This window comes from Schistocerca gregaria, chromosome 11 (genome assembly GCF_023897955.1).
Source record: "Schistocerca gregaria isolate iqSchGreg1 chromosome 11, iqSchGreg1.2, whole genome shotgun sequence".
NCBI lineage: Eukaryota > Metazoa > Arthropoda > Insecta > Orthoptera > Acrididae > Schistocerca > Schistocerca gregaria.
In genome coordinates, this window is record NC_064930.1 from 140,856,997 (window position 1) to 140,877,770 (window position 20,774).

Below are 20,774 nucleotides of genomic sequence, written 5' to 3' on the forward strand. Positions count from 1 at the left end.
GACAACACTATGCATTCACCAAGAGTATTCACAGTCCAAAAAATGGAGATCAAAATAATCTCAAGGATTAGTTCACAATGTTCATGTAGGCCACTGTTCAGGCGTCTCTGAATATTAACTCTGCTGTCTCTGTACATAAATTCCACTGTGGGGTTTGTTGTTGACAATACTGACTCCTTCAGGAGAAACCGCAGCATTCGTTCATTGAACAGTAGATGGAAGAATGATGCACACTTGGATAACACTGCCATAGGCATTGTGTAGAAAGCTGTCCACTATTCAGCAGGTTTTGTTTTCATTAGGTTCCCGACAGAGCTGAAGAAAATGAGTGATAAAACCCAATCCAAGTTGAAAGGCGCACTACTCCTATTCTATACAGGAATTCCTCACAGTAGTTGAGAACTTTTCTCTGTAATGTGTTGTTTATTCCTAGATGCTACCACAATTTTTTCAAGTTTTATTAATTCCTTAATTCTTTTGTTTGTAAATTTTCTGATAAACATTCTGTGAACTATCTACTGACTCATTCCGTGACCGAGTAGGTCCCATTTGCATAGTCCTATGGAACCTATTAAATAATTAAATAAATATCAATAAATCAGTAGCTGATCCATTAGTAGATACAAACAGGAACGCATTTTGTGTATGCTGCACGTTTCTGAATATATGCTTAGGAAATAAGGATATATGAAATTTCATTCAGCTGCATCAATTTTGAAAATTATGTGCCTAAATGTAGCCTTGAAAATAAAGCTCAGTCAAAAAGAATTTTTAAAAATTAGCTTCAACCAGCTTTGCACGTCTATGCATCATCTGCTCCCTGGTTATAACTCGTGACAAAAATTACACAGAGTATCATCAATTTCTTTCCTCAACTGAATAACAACTACTTCTGCGTTGGCAGCTGGTGGTGAACTTCGTCTGTAGATCATCGAAGGAAGTTCTCGGCATGGAGTAGCTTAAATACATAGTTTGTATGGTAAAAGTGTTTCAGGTCTTCTTCCCTGTCTCATTTCTTCCATTCTTTATGCAATAGAGTCTTGTTTCTACTTAAGCATGTACAACTGGATTATTTAAATCAGTCTACATAATCTGGCTGATCTAAGGTGTACTTCTGAAACTCTCTCAGTTGCCTTCCTATAAACCTTTCTTCGTAGTCAGTAGAAGTTTGCAATAGGGAATAAGTCACCCATTTTTCCATCAAATATAAACATCAGTGTTTGTTACATCATAAATACTACTAGAATAATTATGCAAGATACTTGTGCATGTTTGAGGTAAAAAGGAAATGCTAAGTGAAGGCAGGAGCTACAACAGTAGTATCTGTATGATTTTCATACTTCTGGTTGTGGGACTACAAACTCTATGGCTTCGCTGCTACTTGGAATATGTCTTCCATTCTTTTTTTATAGCCTTTTTAGTCCAGTCACAGAGACACGGAAATTTGCGTAGTTTACTTATGTTTCAGTAATGGACATTAATATCCAGTCTGTTATCCAAAGTAAAACTGTGCAAAAAAATGGGAAGCATCAATCTCAATACCCTCTCTTGTATAATATGTGTAAATGTTGTATGTAATTGGTTATTATAACCATTGTATTACCAAAATTGTGTATATTTATATACAAGGTGTACAACTTTGCTTCGCTATTTGCCGATAGGTGGCGACAATGGTAAGTAGCGGTTGAAAGAAACAGATCGCAGACGTCGGGCTGTTAGCTTGGACCTTGGTCAACATAACCTCGTTCAAACATGAGTCGATTTGTGTCTGCATCATAAAGTTGTTCTTCATTGAAAATATTAGTTTACGAGCCTAATTCTCATAATTTGTAGGGGGTGTTACTGTTTTGTTTCAATATGAAGAAAACAGTGGCCGAGTCTTATCGAGTGCTCTCAAGGATGTTTGGTTAGGACGCTATTAGTGAAAGAACATGTCGTGATTGGTTTCAACACTTCAAGAACGGTGATTTTAATGTCGTAGGCTGGCATAGTGGTGGGAGAGAGAATGTTTCGAAGATGTAGGATTGGAGACATTGCTGAGTGAAGACTCGTGTCAAACTCGAGAAAAATTGGCGCGATTAGTGGGAGTGACACGGCAAGCCGTCTCAAGGCTGTGCGCATGATTCAGAAAGAAGGAACTTGTGTCCCGTGTGAGCTAAAACCGAGAGACGTTGAACGGCATTTGTGTGTTTGTGAACAGTTGCTTCAGAGGCAAAAACAGAAGGGATTTCTGCATCGCACTGTGACCGTGGACGAAAAATGGGTTCATTACGATAAATCTAAATGCAAAAAATCGTGGGGATATCCCTGCCATGCTTCCACGTCGACGGCCAAACCAAATATTCACGGCTCCAAGATCATGCTCTGCATTTGGTGGGACCAGCTTGGCGTCGTGTACTATGAAGTGTTAAAACCTAGTGAAACAATCACAGGTGCTCGTTATAGAACGCAATTAATGCGTTTGAGCAGAGCATTAAAAGACAAACGGCCACAATACAGCGAGAGTCACGATAAAGTGATTTTGCAGCATGACGACGCTCGACCCCACATTGCAAAAGAGTTAAAAAAATACTTGAAAATGTTGAAATGGAAGTCCTACTCCACCTGCCTCTCCAGACATTGCTACCTCTATCAGCTGTTTAGATCGATGGCACATGGCCTGGCTGACCGACACTTCCGATCTCATGAAGAAGTCACAAATTGGATCGATTCGTGGATCGCTTCAAAAGATGAAGAATTTTTTCAATGCAGGATTCACACACTGCCCAAAAGATGGGGGAAAGTAGTGGCCAGCAATGGAAAATACTTCGAATTTGTTTCATTAAAGCCTCAACTGTTGGGGAAAAAACAACGGAAGCAAAGTTCTACTCCTTGTATATATATATATATATATATATATATATATATATATATATATATATATATATATATATACACAATTTCTTAAGTCAGTTTTATATGCTATTCCTATATTATATATGATTTCATGCACTGTAAGATACACAGCCTAATAATGAGGTGCATCCAGAAAGTTAAGTTCCAGTTGTGTCCAGAGATGGCATGAGTAATCAGATAGAAATAGCGTGTGCAGGAGTAGGGAGGAGGTATTTGGGAATAAGGGAGTGCAGTTTCAGTCTAGTTATGGCAGTGGTTACTGCACAGTGCTGGCAGAAAACAGGTGCTATGGTTTTGTCTCCCACCAACTGTGAAGTTTGCACAGTTATTCAATTTTTGTGCACTCAGAAGCAATCTCCAGCAGAGATCCATCACAAATTGTACCACGCGTGTGGGCATGACATTATGAGTGGCAATACAATCAGACAGTGATGGAGGTAATTCGCTGGAGGACGAGCTGATTTCCGTGACGTAAACTGTAGTTGCCAACTGTCCCTGGTGTCACCAAAAACTGATGGAAAGTGTTTGGTAAGTAGTTTTGGTGAACTGGCACTTCTTAATTTAGGAGCTCTCTTCAGTTCTCCCAGATGTCTCGCTGAGTGTTGCTCGGTTTTCATAGAATGTGTGTGTGAGACGGGTGCCGAGGCAATTGACAGATGAACACAAAAGCGAAAGTCTGGTCGCAGTGTTGACATTTCTACTGTGTTACCCAGTGAAAGCTGACGAGTTTCTCGACCGTGTTGTGGGTTCAAGTGCCACACTAGAAACAAAATGACTGTTTGTGCATTGGCGGCATAGTGGTTCACCTGTGAAGACCAAATTCGAGCAGACAGTCTCAGTCAAAATAATAACATACTCTGTGTTCTTGGGTCACTGTGGTTTCACCCTGTGCAAGTTTTTACCACAGGGAGAGACCTAAATGGTGGTAATCCAGAACAGGAGACATGGGATGTTGAAAAAGGCATTGCTTTGCGAGACCCCCTACAGCCGATGAGACACAAAATGTGTCAAATCTGCTAGGTTGGGAGATCTTTGACCATCCACTTTACAGACCCAGCTTCGCCCAAAGTAAGATTCATCTCTTTCGTCTCATGAAGCGTTTTCCGGCAGGAAAGTGTTTGCGTGATGACACTGAGATGCAGACTGAAACTGAAGTGTCTTCGTGGCTCCGTACGTAGGCAGCAGGTTCCTATGACATAAGCGTAATATTGATGGTGCACGGTTATGACAAATGCCTCAACAATGATGGTAAATATACAGGGTGTACATTAAGTGTGGGGACACTTTCAGTTATTTATTGCACAAGAACCAAGCATTGTACAGATATCGTATATATGTCATTTTGAAGTGAAACCCTAAAAGTTTTTTTTTTTCCATTTATACTGCCACAGCGTAGTTTGGTAATTTGCCGATAGTCAGCGCTAGTCGCAAACGTGGCGAGTTAAGGTGCGGAGTGAGTTTTCTGCTGTTTCATGAAATGTCCTCCCTGATCACCAGATATCACTCCGTGTGACGTTTTTCTGTGGGGACACATTAAAGATCTGGTGTGTGTACCGCCTCTACCACGTGATGTAGCAGAGCCTGCGGCGGAGAATACGAGTAGCGACTGCCACAATCGACAATGCCGTGGTGGGATGGGTACGGCAAGAATTCGATTACCGTATTGAAGTCTGCTGGATGACTTGTGGTTCGCGTATCGAATATTTGTAAAAAAAACTTTCAGTTTCTCTTCAAAATGCAATATGTATGACATCTCTACAATGTTTAGTTCTTGTGCAATAAATAATGGAAACTGTTCCAAGACATTAAGTACAGACTGTCTTGAGAAGTAGCCAGTGGTTCTGCATAAAATTTCCAGTAAATATTTTGTACTTATTGAAGTTCTTGTTTTCTTTATTGGTCCATGGAACTAACATTCTGGATGCACTTCATACGTCATTCATGCTTGGAGTGGATGATGTTAGTTGATTTACGCTTAAGGTGCACGACATATTTCCTGAGCCCATTTTATTTTGCTCATACTGTGTATACATTATATCCATATGTATTAAGACACACACATTTAATCTGTCAGAAAACTTCAAATCAGTTTGCAGTCTGTTGCAGAGTGAAAGATTAATTCTGGAGATAATAATTTCAATTTGACAGATATGTCATATTGTATTATGTGTGTCTTCCTATTTTTAAACAAATAAATGTTTGCATTACTGAATGATAATTGAACAGAAAACCTTTGCAATTTGTCCATGTCTCTGTACTGTGTGCATGTCTACTTTTCGTGGTAGCCATTGGCAGTTGGATGCAGTGAAGTCACTGGTTCTTGACTGAGCAGAGGCATTTCTTCCGTATTCTATGTTGAACATTTGGAATTTGTGTCCACATCTGGGATACAGCTTGTTCCACTACAATGAATCGGTGTTCAGGTAGACACTTCTTGCAAGGCTTGATCTCACTCCATACTTGCTGCTGCTCGGCTTCCGATAACAAATGTCAGGTCACCTGCATTTTTGTTTGAATTTGAAACTGTACCCACAATTGCTTACTTAGCATATTGGTGTAATTCTGATGTTTTATTCATATATTCTAGTATGATCATACTATGGTGGCCTGCTAAAAGGTGCAAAGAAAATAAAACAGGCCTGAAAAATATTTCATATACTATGTAATATATACCCAAAATAGATGTCCAACCCATAATTGAACAAAATCAGTGTATGCATTTAGTGAATCATCACTGTTTTGCAACATGAATACTGATGATGATGATGATGATTATGATAATAATAATATTATTATATTATATATATATATATATATATATATATATATATATATATATATATATATATATATATATATATATATATATATATATATATATATATATATATTAAAAATAAAGATTCCAAGACTTACCAAGCGGGAAAGCGCCGGCAGACAGGCACATGAACAAAACACACAAACACACACACAGAATTACAAGCTTTCGCAACTGGCAGTTGCTTCGTCAGGAAGGAAGGAAGGAGAGGGAAAAATGAAAGGGTGTGGGTTTTAAGGGAGAGGGTAAGGAGTCATTCCAATCCCGGGAGCGGAAAGACTTCCCTTAGGGGAAAAAAAAGGACAGGTATACACTCGCACACACACACACACATATCCATCCGCACATACACAGACACAAGCAGACATATTTCATGGGTGCAAAGGTTGGGTAGTTATGTTGTCTCCAGATCACGTTAAAGGGTGGGGAAATTCAAGAAAATTTCGAGAAATTCAAGAAAATTTCGACAAAAAAATTTTTCGAAAAAAGTTTCGAAAAAATGATTTGCGAAAAAATAAAATTCGAAAAAAATTTTTGAATAAAATCTCGAAGAATATGTGTGTGAATGTATTCAAAGGACTGGTTATGTACTGGCAGGTTATGATAATGAGGCTAACAATTGTTTGATGAAGAAATAATAACGTGTAAACCTGTGGGAAGCTGCTAGAAAATGATCGGTTTTGTGGGAAAAACGGGAATGGAAATAAAACGAAAGTTGTCGAAAAAAACTGAGATGGTTGTGTAATGGGTGAAAGGAACTGAAGCTGTGAAATAGTATTCACGAGTTTACACGAAATGTTTGTAAACTTGGAACAATGGATTTTATAGCAGCGGTTATGTTGAAAGCGTTGAAAATTTTAGGTTATGGTTTGGAAGTAAATTACGTATTATTGAGTATAATTAGGCAGGATAAAATGTATGGTAGATTACGGAAAAATGGAAGATGAATACAAAGTGGAACTTCTTGTACAAACGAAAAGAGAAAGTAAGACGATAGAGAAGATTTCGAAATGCAACAGAGACAATAACAAACGTAATTGTTGGGTTCAAATTAATGACGATGTAAATAAAACAGAAAGAAACTTCCACATGGGAAAAATATATTAAAAATAAAGATTCCAAGACTTACCAAGCGGGAAAGCGCCGGCAGACAGGCACATGAACAAAACACACAAACACACACACAGAATTACAAGCTTTCGCAACTGGCAGTTGCTTCGTCAGGAAGGAAGGAAGGAGAGGGAAAAATGAAAGGGTGTGGGTTTTAAGGGAGAGGGTAAGGAGTCATTCCAATCCCGGGAGCGGAAAGACTTCCCTTAGGGGAAAAAAAAGGACAGGTATGCACTCGCACACACACACACACATATCCATCCGCACATACACAGACACAAGCAGACATATTTCATATTATATAATATTATATTTATATTCGTTAGCACATATCCTTTAGAATGGCTGCAGTTGTCCTGGGTTAGGCTCAGTTGTTTCAAGGTCTGAAATTAGATGGTCTGGGTCTTCACCTCATTCTTTGTTTCAACACCTGTAATATTTGACATCACTTTCGAATACTTGATCCCACAATTTTATGGCAATAATTAATTAACGATTTTGAAGCAATGTATTCGACTGCCCTTTCTTTTCAAAACCAGCTTCCAACTAACTATATGCAGTAAAAGTGTGAATAACTACCCCAAAGACCTCACAAGTCAGAGATACGTACCTTAGTATTTTCAGTAAAATAAATATTCTCTGTTATTTTGACAACATTAACTCAATGCTGATTTTGTGTAATAGTTTGTTACATTGGAAATGGAAGTGCCTTGTTGCGAGGGCCTGCTGTCAGGTAGACCGTTCGCCTGGTGCAAGTCTTTCGATTTGACGCCACTTCGGCGACTTGCGTGTCAGTGGGGATGAAATGATGATGATAAGGACAACGCAACACCCAGTTCCTGAGCGGAGAAAATCTCCAACCCAGGCGGGAATCGAACCTGGGCCAAGCTACCAGGGTGGACATTTGTTACATTAATACGTAGTTTTACTTTATACATCATTCTGCTCATTTTTATCTAAACTGATTGTGACAAATATCAGGATGATTACTATTTTGGAGTCAGACTATATAAAAAGTACTGAAATGTTTTCATAATTTTTAAAACAGGTACTGAAATGTCAAAGCAGGATAAAATTAATGAAAAACTGAGTTTTTGAACAAAAGTTGGAGATTGCAAGAATTTGACCTAAAGTGGGATTGATTGATATAGTAAGAATCCGATATTGAATGATTTAGTTTGTAGGAATGAGACAGTCTTGGTTTAGTATAACTGTGTGTTCGATAACCCAACTTACATTATTTACGTTTGGGGCAGATCGTGTAAGTTGGTTTGGTTATATTACGGTGCATGAAATATTTTCCAGGCCAGTTGTAGTTTGCCCACCCTGTCCTTCTTCGTCAGTTCCACCGATCGAGGCCATTAACTCTCCATCGTGTGACATTTTTGAATGGCTTTGTTCGATAGAAATATGATGGATGTAATCTATGACAGTGTACTGGGAGTACTGCAACTACACCGACGAAATTTGCAGGGATATTTTGTAAGTTTTTGATGTAAGGGACCAGAGATCTGTGATGGCTCATTACGTAGTTTTTGTGTAATTATTGTTTGTTCCATTTATTACCCAAATTGTCTTTGTTTCTGTTAAGGTACCTTCATGACAGCGAAGAAGCCTGTAATATACAGCTTGGCACACAGATGCAAAACCGGTGTGACACGGATGCCTTCACTGTGGGAACAATTAGCAAAGCCTCGCTGCGCAGCTGTTCCACTGCATTCGGTAAACCCATGCGTGAGGAGCAAATCGGTTACCTAAACCACCAGTAAACCTGTCCGTACTGCTGTGTGTTTCTGTTAATGCACAACCGACTGTCCCGGAAAAAACAGAAGTGGGCAGTACTGAATGTGAGCTTCAGTTGTGCAGAGTAAAGCAGGCATTACTGTTGTTGACTGAGTTGAACAAGTTTGTGTCCAGACATGACACACAGTGCATAGTGTCAACATTTGCTTTGCCATGCAGGTATTTTCTGTGCAATACAGAGGTAAATGAGCATAAGAAATCAGACAAAATGAAATTATTCAGTAACAAGCCATCAGGGAGCACAGGTCCATTCCACAAAAATACTCAGAAAATATCCCTGAACCATCTTGGAAATTTAGTTGTTGAAGGTCTGGTTCATGTGTCCCAGATTAATGTTTACACTGTGTGGGGATTAATAGCCTCATTTTTTTTTCACCTCAGATGCCTTACTGTGTTAAAGATTGCATTTCAGGGGCCAGTGCAATTGCTTGATGTCATTCCCATAGGATTTTTCCTATTGAGTTGTGTGGAGTAATTGGTGTATGAGATGTCAGTAGAATCTGTAGAGGAACTGACTGGCAGAATCGTAACTATGTCTCTCATTGTACACTTTTCTGAAACGAGAAGTGTTGCACTGTGAACACTTTGGGTTAATTGATACTTCAGTAATGCCACGTCTGTCGGATATGTTACTTAAAATTTCAACAGAGAAAAAGCCATTCATACAGGTGAAGAATTGTGTGAGTACATGATGGATATTGCGTGTGTACTGAAAATAAGCTTGCAGTCATTTACTTCTTCTGAATATTATTTCCACCCACAGATATCTCAGGAAATGATCACAGTGAGAAATTAGAGCTCATACTGGGATTTATTAACAATCACTCTTCTCGTGGGCCTCTCGTGAATGCAACAGGGAAGGATCAGATAGCGATATCAGAAGTACCCTCTGCCACACACCATAAGGTGGCTTGTGGATTGTAGATGTCTAAAGAGATATGTCACCACATATGTTGGCAATCTCGGCTTTCCACTTTTTTGTGCCTCTTCTGTAATCTACTGATAACTTTAGCCTTTATAGGATTCCATACCTTAATCAATAAAAACAGAACCTTTATAGGATCACTTTGTTGTCCGTCTGTCTGTTAAAAACCTTTTTTTATCAGCAACAGGTACATGCATCAAGGGGAAATTGATGTCACATATTAAAGTCAGTGGTCTCTTGCTGGTGTAAAAAATTGAAGCTTCTAAGTCAATGCAGTCAAACGATATGTCCATTTATGTCACATATTTTGATACTTTAAAAGACTCACTCATCAGAACCAATAGTGTATTTCCCATTGAACTGGAATCCTGAAATTTGGCAAGAAGCGAAGTTTCAGAGTGCAGGTAAAGGAATTAAATCCAGACATTGTTAATCTGTAATTGTATAACACAAAAAATAATTTTTGCCATTTCTTATCAGACTGACTGTCCATTAAGGCTCCTTTTTCTCTGGAGCAGGAAGACATGTCAAGCTGAAACTGATGTACATAGTAAAGTCTACTGCCCCTAACTGGTGTAAAAAAGTCAGTGCAAGCAAAAGATACGGTCTTTTATGTCACATATGTTGATACACTCAAATTCACTCATCAAACCTATACGGTACTTCCTGTTGATCTAGCCTCATGAAATTTGGCAAGCAGCAAAGTTTCACAGTACGGGAAAAACAGATAATTGTTAATTTACAATTAGATCACATGAAAAAGCATTTCTTTTCCCATTTGTTATCCGACTTCAGGCTTGAAATTGAAACATTTTCATAATCTTGGAATTTCGGGGACCAATATCTTGCCACTGTCTACATGAAAACACGGAAAAATCCTTGAGATTAACTATTCCTGGGATGGATGAACTGTCTGAATCCATAATTAAGTTTGTGCAGAACCCTCAGAGTGTGACGCTTAGGCGCATCTGGCCATTTTTTAATTTTATCTGGTATTCTAGCCCTCTTCTTCTTGGTCGTTCCGTCGGTCTACTCAACTTTCAATATTTTTCCTCAGAACCACTCTGCAAAACTGTCCTTATATTTTTTCACGTTTCTTTTTGACGATTTGATTTCATATAATACTACACAGCTCCAATAAGAATGAAATTTTAATCAACATATTCCACAGGCATGGAAATACTGGAGGATCAGTTAGCTGGTGCTCACTCATTGTGTTCATGGTATTTCAGTTGCCCGTTTCTGTTATTGCAGTTCCCATGAATTGAAGTGTGACTTGTCAGCTAGTCCAATGCACATGTCAGAGATCTGCTCCAGAGCTACAATTTTAAGTCCACAGGGTTTTGTGACCGTTGTCGTTGAAGGTAAAATCTTCTAAATTGTCAGGCCGCCTTATGTTCATCTTTTTAATTGACATTTTGACCTGTTTGCTAGAATCATCTTGAGGATTTTCTTGTGTCATTGGTCAGCTGAACACCCAGCTAACCTACCAATGACACCAGAAGATCCGGTTTACGTGTCAACTGCGAAGCTGAACCCTCGGCTAAACGAGGGTACCGGAAGATCCTGAAGGAGACCCCAGCAAAGAGATTGTGTAAGAGGAACACGATGTGGCCTGACAACCTAGAACAGGTGTTCCAGTTCGAGTGCACAGAGGCAGGCACCTCGGTGCCCAGGGGTAGACAAGCCGCTACTGTGTGGACAGCCAGGCAGTAAGGCGATAGTGTACAGGACCCTGTCACCCAGGCCGAGTGCACGTTGGTGGGGTGGTCGGGTGGCTCGTGTGTGTGCAGTATCCCACATGCTTTCGCCAGAGGGCGAGATCAATCGAGAAAACAGAAGTTGTGTGGAACTGTGAAGAAAATAAGCAAAATATACAAACTGAGTAGTCCGTGTGCAAGATAAGCAACATAAAGGTTACTCTGAGCTCAGGAGCACCTCGGTCCCATGGTTAGCGTGAGCAGCTGCAGAACGAGAGGTCCTGGGTTCAAGTCTCCCCTCGAAAAAAAATTTAATTTTTTATTTTCAGACAATTATTATCTGTCCGTCTGTCCTACCGATCTATATTTGCGTCTTTTAATTGGTTTGGGCAGTAACCTGTATTGCAGCATATCCTTCATGTAACCCAAAGAAATACCATGAGATTGAAGTCGCAGTATTTCCTCTTCGTGTTCTTCGTACAGATCATCAACAGTCTCATCATCTGGTAGGTACAGTCCCGCAGCAATCAGCAAGGTATCGTCATCACCACATGTACTGTTTATCAACAAATGTAGGGAATAATCGTACAAATGTTCCACAATCGTTCGATCCCTTAAGGAACTTTCCGATTCCTTACAGTTCGGAAAATATTCATTGACCTTGTTATTGAAGTCGCGAGCTGTATTTGCTGGATTCATATTGCCCACGGAATACGCCTCACGTATTTAATGCACTCTCATCCAAAGTAGCGAACTGTCAACTGCCAGCCAGGGAGCCTCGTTAGCAGGAATACTCTCTCTTCCGTGCGCTGTAGTCGACTGACGTCGTGTGTTTCGATGTTTGTTTAGGTGTAGCGTCCCCAGCCATACTACCACGCAGTTACCTCGCATCGGGCCAACAGACAGACAGATAATCATTGTCTGAAAATAAAAAAATTAAACTTTTCAGTCTAGGGAAGACTTGAACCGAGGACCTCTCGTTTCGCAGCTGCTCACACTAACCACGGGACCACGGCGCTCCTGAGCTCATAGTAACCTTGATGTTGCCTATATTGCGGATGGACTACTAAGTTTGTATATTTTGCTTATTTTTTCCACAGATCTACACAACTTCTCCCTGTTTCGTCAATTGTTCTGTGTTCAGTTTTTCAAGGCCTATCTACTGTGCCAACTTAAAACTAAATCTGAGGGGGGTGCGATGGGGAGGTTCCATTGTCAGAATTGGAATAGCCTGATCTTGAGGGTTTAACCTGTAGTTTTGTATCAGAGCTGTGTACTAGTCGGGTGGTCATTTTGACCGCATTCACCCGTGCGAGTCCCCGTGCTAAGTGCCCGACTGGTCCACGACAGCCCCTACGACTGATACGCGGCCGACGCCGCCCCCGACTTCCGGCTGCCGGAGGGACGAGTTCCGGTGCAACGACGGTCGCTGCCTCGGCATCTCGCAGCGCTGCAATGGCGTCCGGGAGTGTTCGCAGGGAGAGGACGAGCGAGGCTGCGGTAATTCCCCATTCTGCTGTGGGTCGGCCGTGTCCGGGTCGGTGATGGTGGAGGCTCTCGATCTCCTGCTCTGCTTCCGCGCTCTACTAACCCGCACTGGGCCTGTCTTCCAATTCTGTCATCAAGATTGACGGGCACTATTTATTTCTCCATCTCTCTGTCTCTCTCTTTACCTCTCTCAATTTCGCTTGCACTGAGAACAGGAATGGACGAGAATTACAGTGTTTGAGATCTGGTATGTGATGGAAATTGTAAATGAAGAGGACTGGAAATATGAGAAATGAGGTGATTCTCTGCAGAATTGTTGAGGAATGTAATAAGCACGCCGGACAAAAAATTAATCGACAGCCAGGAGACATCACACCATTATCATTTAATACCGTCTCTAGCTGAAATACGACGAGGAAGAGAATTCACAAGTTTCTCGAGCTAAAGCCACTCGTCGATGGTCGAATCCCGCAGAGCTACCAAATGTCACAGTTTCTGACCACTGTATTTCATCTGTTTTCCACAGGATTACTATTTATAATCAAGGAATGTAACTGTGCAGCCCTGTGAATGTGTCTGTTGTGATCTCGGAGACGACCACAGCATACTCACCATGAAGATTTAGTAGAAAAGACGACACTTCACCACCGCAAACGTCAAAATAAGCACTCTGGTTTGTGTTCACTGTAGCCTGACTGAGTGGGCCCCAGTCAGAGTAAAGGAAACACACTAAAAACATCACAGGACCACATTTGCACTGTGAGTTAAAAGCCTCATTAGGCTGTCGTCTTCTTGACATCCCACATCAGTTAAACAGTGGCAAAGTGCTGTTGCTTCTGATCATAGGCGGTACCTTTGCAGCTTCCGTGCTTTCTATTCCACTGGCTTTATTTGCCACTGAATGCAGTGGCCTATGACACCTAATACAGGAAAGATGACTAGATGGGCAGGAAAAAGTATTACAAAAGAGAAAAATGGGCGGGAAATGAAGCTGCTAATATGTCTCAAACAGAAAGTTTACATCAAGCTGTGATACCAGCTTTTTACTTGTGATGGTGAGATGTGGATTTTCAGTGGGAAAACCATTCAAAAACTATGGGTTCCTCATTAGTCAATGCAGACTCGGAGCTTAGAAATTTCTGGGAATGAGAAATGGAGGAAAACAAACCCGCCAGAGTAGCCGAGAGCGTTAACGCACTGCTTCCTGGACTCGGGTTGGTGCGCCAGTCCTGGATCGAATCCGCTCGGCAGATTAACGATGAGGGCCGGTGTGCCAGCCAGCCTGGATGTGGTTTTTAGGTGGTTTTCCACATTCCGCTATGTGAATACTGGGCTGGTCCCCACGCTGCGCCTCAGTTACATGTCTCACAGACATTTTCAACACATTCACCCTCTTTCACGATTTACACTAGACAGCTGGGGTACACTGTTTCCGTCCCAGGGGGTATGGGGTGGTGGCAGGAAGGGTATCCGACCACCCCTTAAACATTAACCGTGTCACATTCGTACTTAATCCTGCCGACCCTGTGCACAATGTGGGACAAGGCAGTAGCAAAAGAAGAAGAAGAATAAATAGAGGAAAACAAACAAATGAATCAGCTAACAAACCACAATAGCAGACATGTTATGATGACTGTAATGGGAATGAAACTGAAGTGGCTGGGACATGTGGTGGCCAGGAGAAAAAACTAACTCTGAGGAAGTAGTGGGAGTCAAACCTAGGTCCTTCCACACTGAAAGCAGTGATACTAACCATTCAGCTGTGGAGGTAGTCTCCCAATGCATATTGTGCTATATTTGCAATTACTTAGTTCTGAACATACAACCCACAACATGTCAAAGTGCTAAGTATTTTTTTCCTTTATTGCCTTAATTAAAAAGAGATTTCACAGCCCAGTGCTTTTTGCAGCCATTTTGCTATATTTCGCTCTTCCTGTAGCTCAAGATTTTACCACTGCCTCTTTCTCAGTAGTGTTGCAGCTATCTCTAAGGCTTTAACTGTTTAGTGGAAACTTTTGACTATTTTCTCTTCACCTGATGACAGACTGGTTACTCTCTGGACCCTATTGGTGTCTCCACTGTACTCTTTGTAGAGATCTTGCGGGTAATTTGCAGCTGTTATTTCTATAGATCTGGAAGTCAATGTGCGGTGTACTCCTAAAGTTTTAATTACCTGTTTGAAAAAATAAAGTTGTGCAATTAATTTTTCATTTGTTTGCAGGCACATGTCTGCAGCCTCGGTACAGATTTACATGCCCACCACAGCCCTGTAGGAGACCACTAGAGGAGCAAAAAGAAAAAAATATATATAAAGTGGAGGGTCACGTGTTAATTAATTTTAGCGATAGCAGAATATTCCAGCTGTGTGAGATGACTTGTTCAGCCATCTTGATGTGCCTCCATAGCTGTAAAATTTATACTGTTCCCAAAATTAATAATCACGCGTTACTACTCAGTTTTACACTACTTACAAGGGGGGATCAAATATAAATGGGATTTTTGTACCTGAGCATCAAGTTGGTAGGACTGGCCCCACACTTCTGCTACGACTGGCCCCGCGCTTCTGCTACGCTTAGGCGAGACTGTTAGAAGTGAGGAGAGCGTGCTGTTAGCTATTTCCTGCCTTTTTGTCAGTAACGCTCATGACGTCTGAGCAACAGATGCACCCCACACATAATTATCAAATTTCTTGCTCGTGAAGGTGTTACAGCGGCAGAAATTTGCCGAAGATTGACTGCACAGTTTGGTGATAAAACATTAACCAAGCGCATTAACCTACATTGAGACTACATTGAAAAATTAAAAAAGTTTCAGTGATGTAAGTACTTTTTTCCTATTCTGTTCCGAGAACTTTTCAAACCAGCCTCGTAGAAGCATATGAACACGTGTAACAGTAATGTGTGCCACATGCAGTAGAGGAACATTTCAGAGATGTTTATTGTATTGGCATAACAATCCTCCCTTTCATAAAGCAGTATCTTTGATACAGTGGTTTGTGGACAGTAACATTCCTGAAATGGAACGGTCTGCCCAGAGTCCTGGTGTGAATGCAATATAACACTTTGGGATGAATTAGAATGCTGACTCGGCTCCAGACCCCAGCATTCTGGAGTTCAAACACTTAAGGAATAATGGGTTTTGCCATTCCTCCACAGGCATTCAGACGCCTTGCTGAAAGTGTGCCCAGCAAATTTGAAGCTGTCATCCACCAATAGGCAACGGGATACTCTCGGTCAGATTGTGTACGATAATCGGTTACGTGAGTTTCTTTTGGCTCCTATAGTGGCTTGCTGCAGTACTTTGGCACAGGGATTTCAGTGGTACCACGGCTGCATACACGTACATGGAAATAAACAAAAAATTACTTAAGTGACTCCATTTCTTTGTGATAGTTAAAACCTTTTGACTGCTCGCCTTATTTTGTACCTCTCTGCTTTTGTCCTGGTCTGTAGATGGCCTATCGTATTTCTCACGAGTTATTTGTGAAGTACGTGCTTTCTTTAGTCTCGGCCACATTTACCTCGGGTAACTAACATAAAACTGCTGTCGCCTTAGTCTCCTTGTGTAGTGAGCTTTTGTGGGCGTCTTCTTGTGGCAGTAGCTGAGTAAAGTTGTTTCTTGTGTTTCAACTGCAACTTTCTCCACTTCTGCAAACCTAAATAAAGAAATAACTTCTCAGGTATGTTAACATAATTTTTATATGCTGCTGGTGTTTAAATGTGGCCATTCAGGAAATCTGACAGATGATAAGGACATAGAGAAACAGTTACTCAGTTAGGAAACTTTTATCAAATCAAAAACATTTAAAAAATAAATCCTAGGAAAATGAGTTTACAATACACATTATTTGTGTCGGGTTATTTCTTTAGGTGTCTGTCGAATGACCGTCATTGATACATTTATATTAATGTCGCCAGTAATGTTTTTCTCTGTCAGATTATATGATGATTGCCTAAACCTGAATACTAGGCAGACTATAAAATTATTTGTACTTACCTGAGAAGAGGGATGCTGTTTATGAAATTTATGTAAGCTGCATCCAGAATGTTTAAGTAAATCAAAACACAGTGTAGTTGTTTTTCTGCTCTGGTGATATGTCTACATGTTATTATGTTTCTGCTGTGTTTGAGTCCTACATTTATATATTTCGCTTTATCTTTGTTTCGTCATTTAATTGAGACTTTTCTTATCTAAAAGTAGTCATTCTTATTTCTACAGCAAATATTTTCTACTTAATATTTATTGGGATTCATGCTTTATTCTGTGGTTCTTCAGCCAGCTGCAAGTTCTTACATTACTTAGACAGCTCCTTGCTTAAATCGTGAAGCAGCATAGCTGTTTCTTTATTTTGCAGTTTCAGTACCAGAAGGCATTCCTTTATGTGCTGTTTTTACAATTTATTTATTTATTTATTATTTGTGTTTTAGTTTTGACAAAGTACATTTTTTTACTTAATTTTTTTTGTGAAATTACCAGTGTCTTTGTTCATACTCTAGCCTATATCTTTTTTGTGTCATCTCTCTGTAATGATTAGTTAATCATATTTACAATAGTAATGCGAGTAATGTAATCTCATTGAGAAGTTTTTGGTGAGTGTAAATTTTTGTGTAAACCAAATAGTTTATGATGTGCACTCAATGTAAAGTGTGCCTGCGAACGGGGATACTCGACTTACACACAGGTCGAATATAAGTTTTCATATTCTCAACTGCGCAGGGTGTTCCTAGCCAACTAAAGATACAAGAAAAAAAAAAAAAAAAAATACGTAACAAAATTTCGTCCCGACCGTTCCGATAGAGATTATGCTCGACGGAAAAAAGGGGGTCACACCTCTTAAAACGCCACATCAGTTGTTTTGGAGCACTGTAGATGGCATGGAACTGGTACAGGGCAGTCACGTGATCCTGCACCGTTCACTTAAGTAACAACACTGAAGTGGATTGTGAGTGCCGGTCGGCTATGCAGTTTTGCGCAGTTGAGTTGGGCAACACAGAGAGGAGACAGAATGGCAGAAAGGAACCACTGTTTCTGGACCTGCCTCTGCCCCTGAGTGAAGTTGGCAGATTTGTTGCCGTATTGTCTGCCGACTGTCAAAGCGTGTAACTCATCGTAACAACAGTGGAGGTAAAAAGATCCTGACGGGAATCAGAGATGGAGCCTCACACCTCGTCAGTGATGATCGTTTAAACTGAATTTGAAGTTGCTGCTGTCAGTGAACGCGTGTCGATTGTAACGAGTTTCGGAGCAAACTTTTTGAAGGGATCTGCACGTAGTGACATTTGGAGCTGGGCATCTTACAGAACGAGAGGATCGAGGGCCCCAAAAATGTGACAGCCCCGCCTCCGGTCTGAACTACATCTTCCGCACACTGGGGGTAAACTTCTCACGGGACCATGGGACCATTGGTGCACTAAACATCTCTCACCATTTGAAAAGATGCAAAAACACAACTCGTCGGATGACACTACTCCCCCCAGCTGCTGTGTCGTCTGGCCCACGGAAGACTTGCAGCCTTATCTTTCACTGTGAGCAGAGGCCTTTTGCATGGTACCGGGTCCAGGTGTCCGTTGCAGGCATTCCTTCGCAGTGTTCCATCAGAAACTGGTTCAGACGGAACTATATTTACTGACAGCAACAATCTTTGTCAGGTTTGAAGCCGATTATCATCGACAAGATGTGATACTCGCCTCCAGTCCTTGGCTGCATCTACATCTACACGGTTCATCAAACCAGCTTCCCCAATAATTCTCTATTATTCCAAACAGGTCGCAAAAAAAGAATATCCTTCCGTCCGAGCTCTGACTTCCCTTATTTTATTACGATCATTGTTTTTGCTTATGAAGGTCAGTGTCAACAAAATATTTTCGTTTTCAGAGGAGAAAGTTGGTGTTTGAAATTTAGTGAGAAGATGCTGCCGCAATGAGAAATGCCTCGGTTTTAATGAAGTCCGCCACAAATCCTGTATTGTGTCAGTGACAATCCGTCGCCTATTTTGCAATAATACAAAACGTGCTGCCCTTCTTTGAACTTTCTCAATGTACTCCTTCAATCCTATTTGGTAAGGATCCCAGACCGTGCAGCAGCACTCCAAAAGAGGATGGATAAGCATAGTGTAGGCAGTCTCTTTAGTAGATCCGTTGCATCATCTGAGTGTTCTGCCAGTAAAACGCAGTATTTGGTTTGCCTTCCCCACAACATTCTGTATTGTTCTCTCCAATTAAAGTTGTTTGTAATTGTAATTGTTAGATATTTATTTGAATTTACGGCCTTTAGATTTGACTGATTTATTGTCTAACCAAAGTTTAATGGATTCCTTTTAGCACTCCTGTGGATGACCACACACTTTTCATTATTTAGGGTCAATTGGCAATTTTTGCACCCTACAGATATCTTTTTTAAGTCATTTTGCAATTTGTTTTGATATTCTGATGAGTTTACTGAACAACAGCATCATCTGCAAAGAACCTATGACGGCTGCTCAGATTGTCTCCTAAATTATTTACACAGATAAGGAACAGCAGAGGGCCTATAACGCTACCTTGGGGAATGTCCGAAATCACTTCTGTTTTACTCTGTGACTTTCCATCAGTTACTATGAACTGTGGCCTTTCTGAGAGGAAAACATGAATCCAGTCACATAACTGAAACAATATATCATAAGCACCCAATTTTGATTACAAGCCACTTGCGTGGTGCAGCATCAAAAGCCTTCTGGAAATCTGTAAATATGCAATCAGTTTGAAATGCCTTATTGCTAGCTCTCAACTCTTCGTGTGATTAAAGAGGTAGTTGTGTTTCACAAGAATGATATTTTCTAAATCCATGTTGACTGTGTGTCAACCGAAGTGAATCATAATGTTCGAACACAATCCTTCTACATATCGGCGTTAATGATATGGACATGTAATGTAGTAGATTACTCCTACTGCTTTTCTTGAATATTGGTATGACCTGTGCAACTTTCCAGTCTTTTGGTCCAGACCTTTCATTGAGTGAGTGATTGTATAAGACTGTTAAGTATGGAGCTATTGCATCAACATACTCTGAAAGGAATGTAATTGCTATACAGTTCGGACTGTAAGACTTGCTTTTATTAAGTTTTTTGAGTTGCTTCACTACTTTGAGGTTTCTAATTCTGGAATATTTACTTCATGTTCCTTGGTGAAGGAATTTTGAAAGGGTATGTTTAGTAACTCTGTTTTAGCAGCACTGTCATCGATAGTAGTTCCATTGCTTTCATGCACAAAAGGCATTGATTGTGTCTTGCATTGCATAGTTTACATACAACCAGAATCTCTTTGGATTTCCTGCCAGATTTTGAGACATAGTTTCATTATAGAAGTTATTATAAGCACCTCACCTTGAAGTCCACCCTAAATTTCCAGCTTCTAAATGATCGCCAATCTTGGAGATTTTTGGGTTCACTTAAATTTTGCATGGTTTTTCTTTTAAAACATTTTTATGACCATTGTTGTTAAGCAGTGTTACATGACGGTAAGTGGAAAATTGTTCCTTGTAGAAACTGTGGACATTCTGCTTTGATAAACAACCAGATTGAACAGTTACACTGACGTTGGGGTTGTGGGCACATCCAAACACAGTGGCTCCTTTCTGCCATTCTGTCTCATCTTCAGATAGACCCATCTTCATGTGGTGATTCTGTACAACCTACTGTCTCTCTCTCACACACACACCACTTCACTGCCATGGCCACCTTCAGTGGTGGAAAATGACGTTACTGCCTGGTGTTGATTCTATCCTGCCTACAGTTCTCCAAGGTGACCACTGTGCTCTTTTAAGAGAGTTACTATAATTGTGTTCCCTGAGCTTACATTGAACATCAATCTTAATCCTGTGTTTTGTTATCTATTATCTGCAGATTTCCAAAAACTTCTGCAATGTGACTGTGACCATCTTATCGTAGGCTGAAAAAAAGCATGTGACTGGGAAAATGTGCCTGTACTCTTTAGTTGGCTGACTAACGATTGAAGACATGTCAATCAGTTGTAGAATTTTGGAACACACATTACATTCG

General features: G+C 40.5%; 1 protein-coding gene across 49 annotated transcripts in view; it reads left to right on the forward strand.

Moving 5' to 3' along the window:
* The window catches only part of LOC126295245 (basement membrane-specific heparan sulfate proteoglycan core protein), a 1,297,357-nt gene that overhangs the window by 944,009 nt on the left and 332,574 nt on the right, over positions 1 to 20,774 (forward strand). For 30 of the 49 annotated variants that reach the window (XM_049987617.1, XM_049987624.1, XM_049987622.1 and 27 more), the window contains one exon: positions 12,602 to 12,751. The exons of the other annotated variants lie outside the window; for them this stretch is intronic. In XM_049987617.1, coding sequence (XP_049843574.1) covers positions 12,602 to 12,751 — 150 coding nt within the window. The remainder of the gene's footprint in view (positions 1 to 12,601; positions 12,752 to 20,774) is intronic. 49 annotated transcript variants of the gene reach the window in all.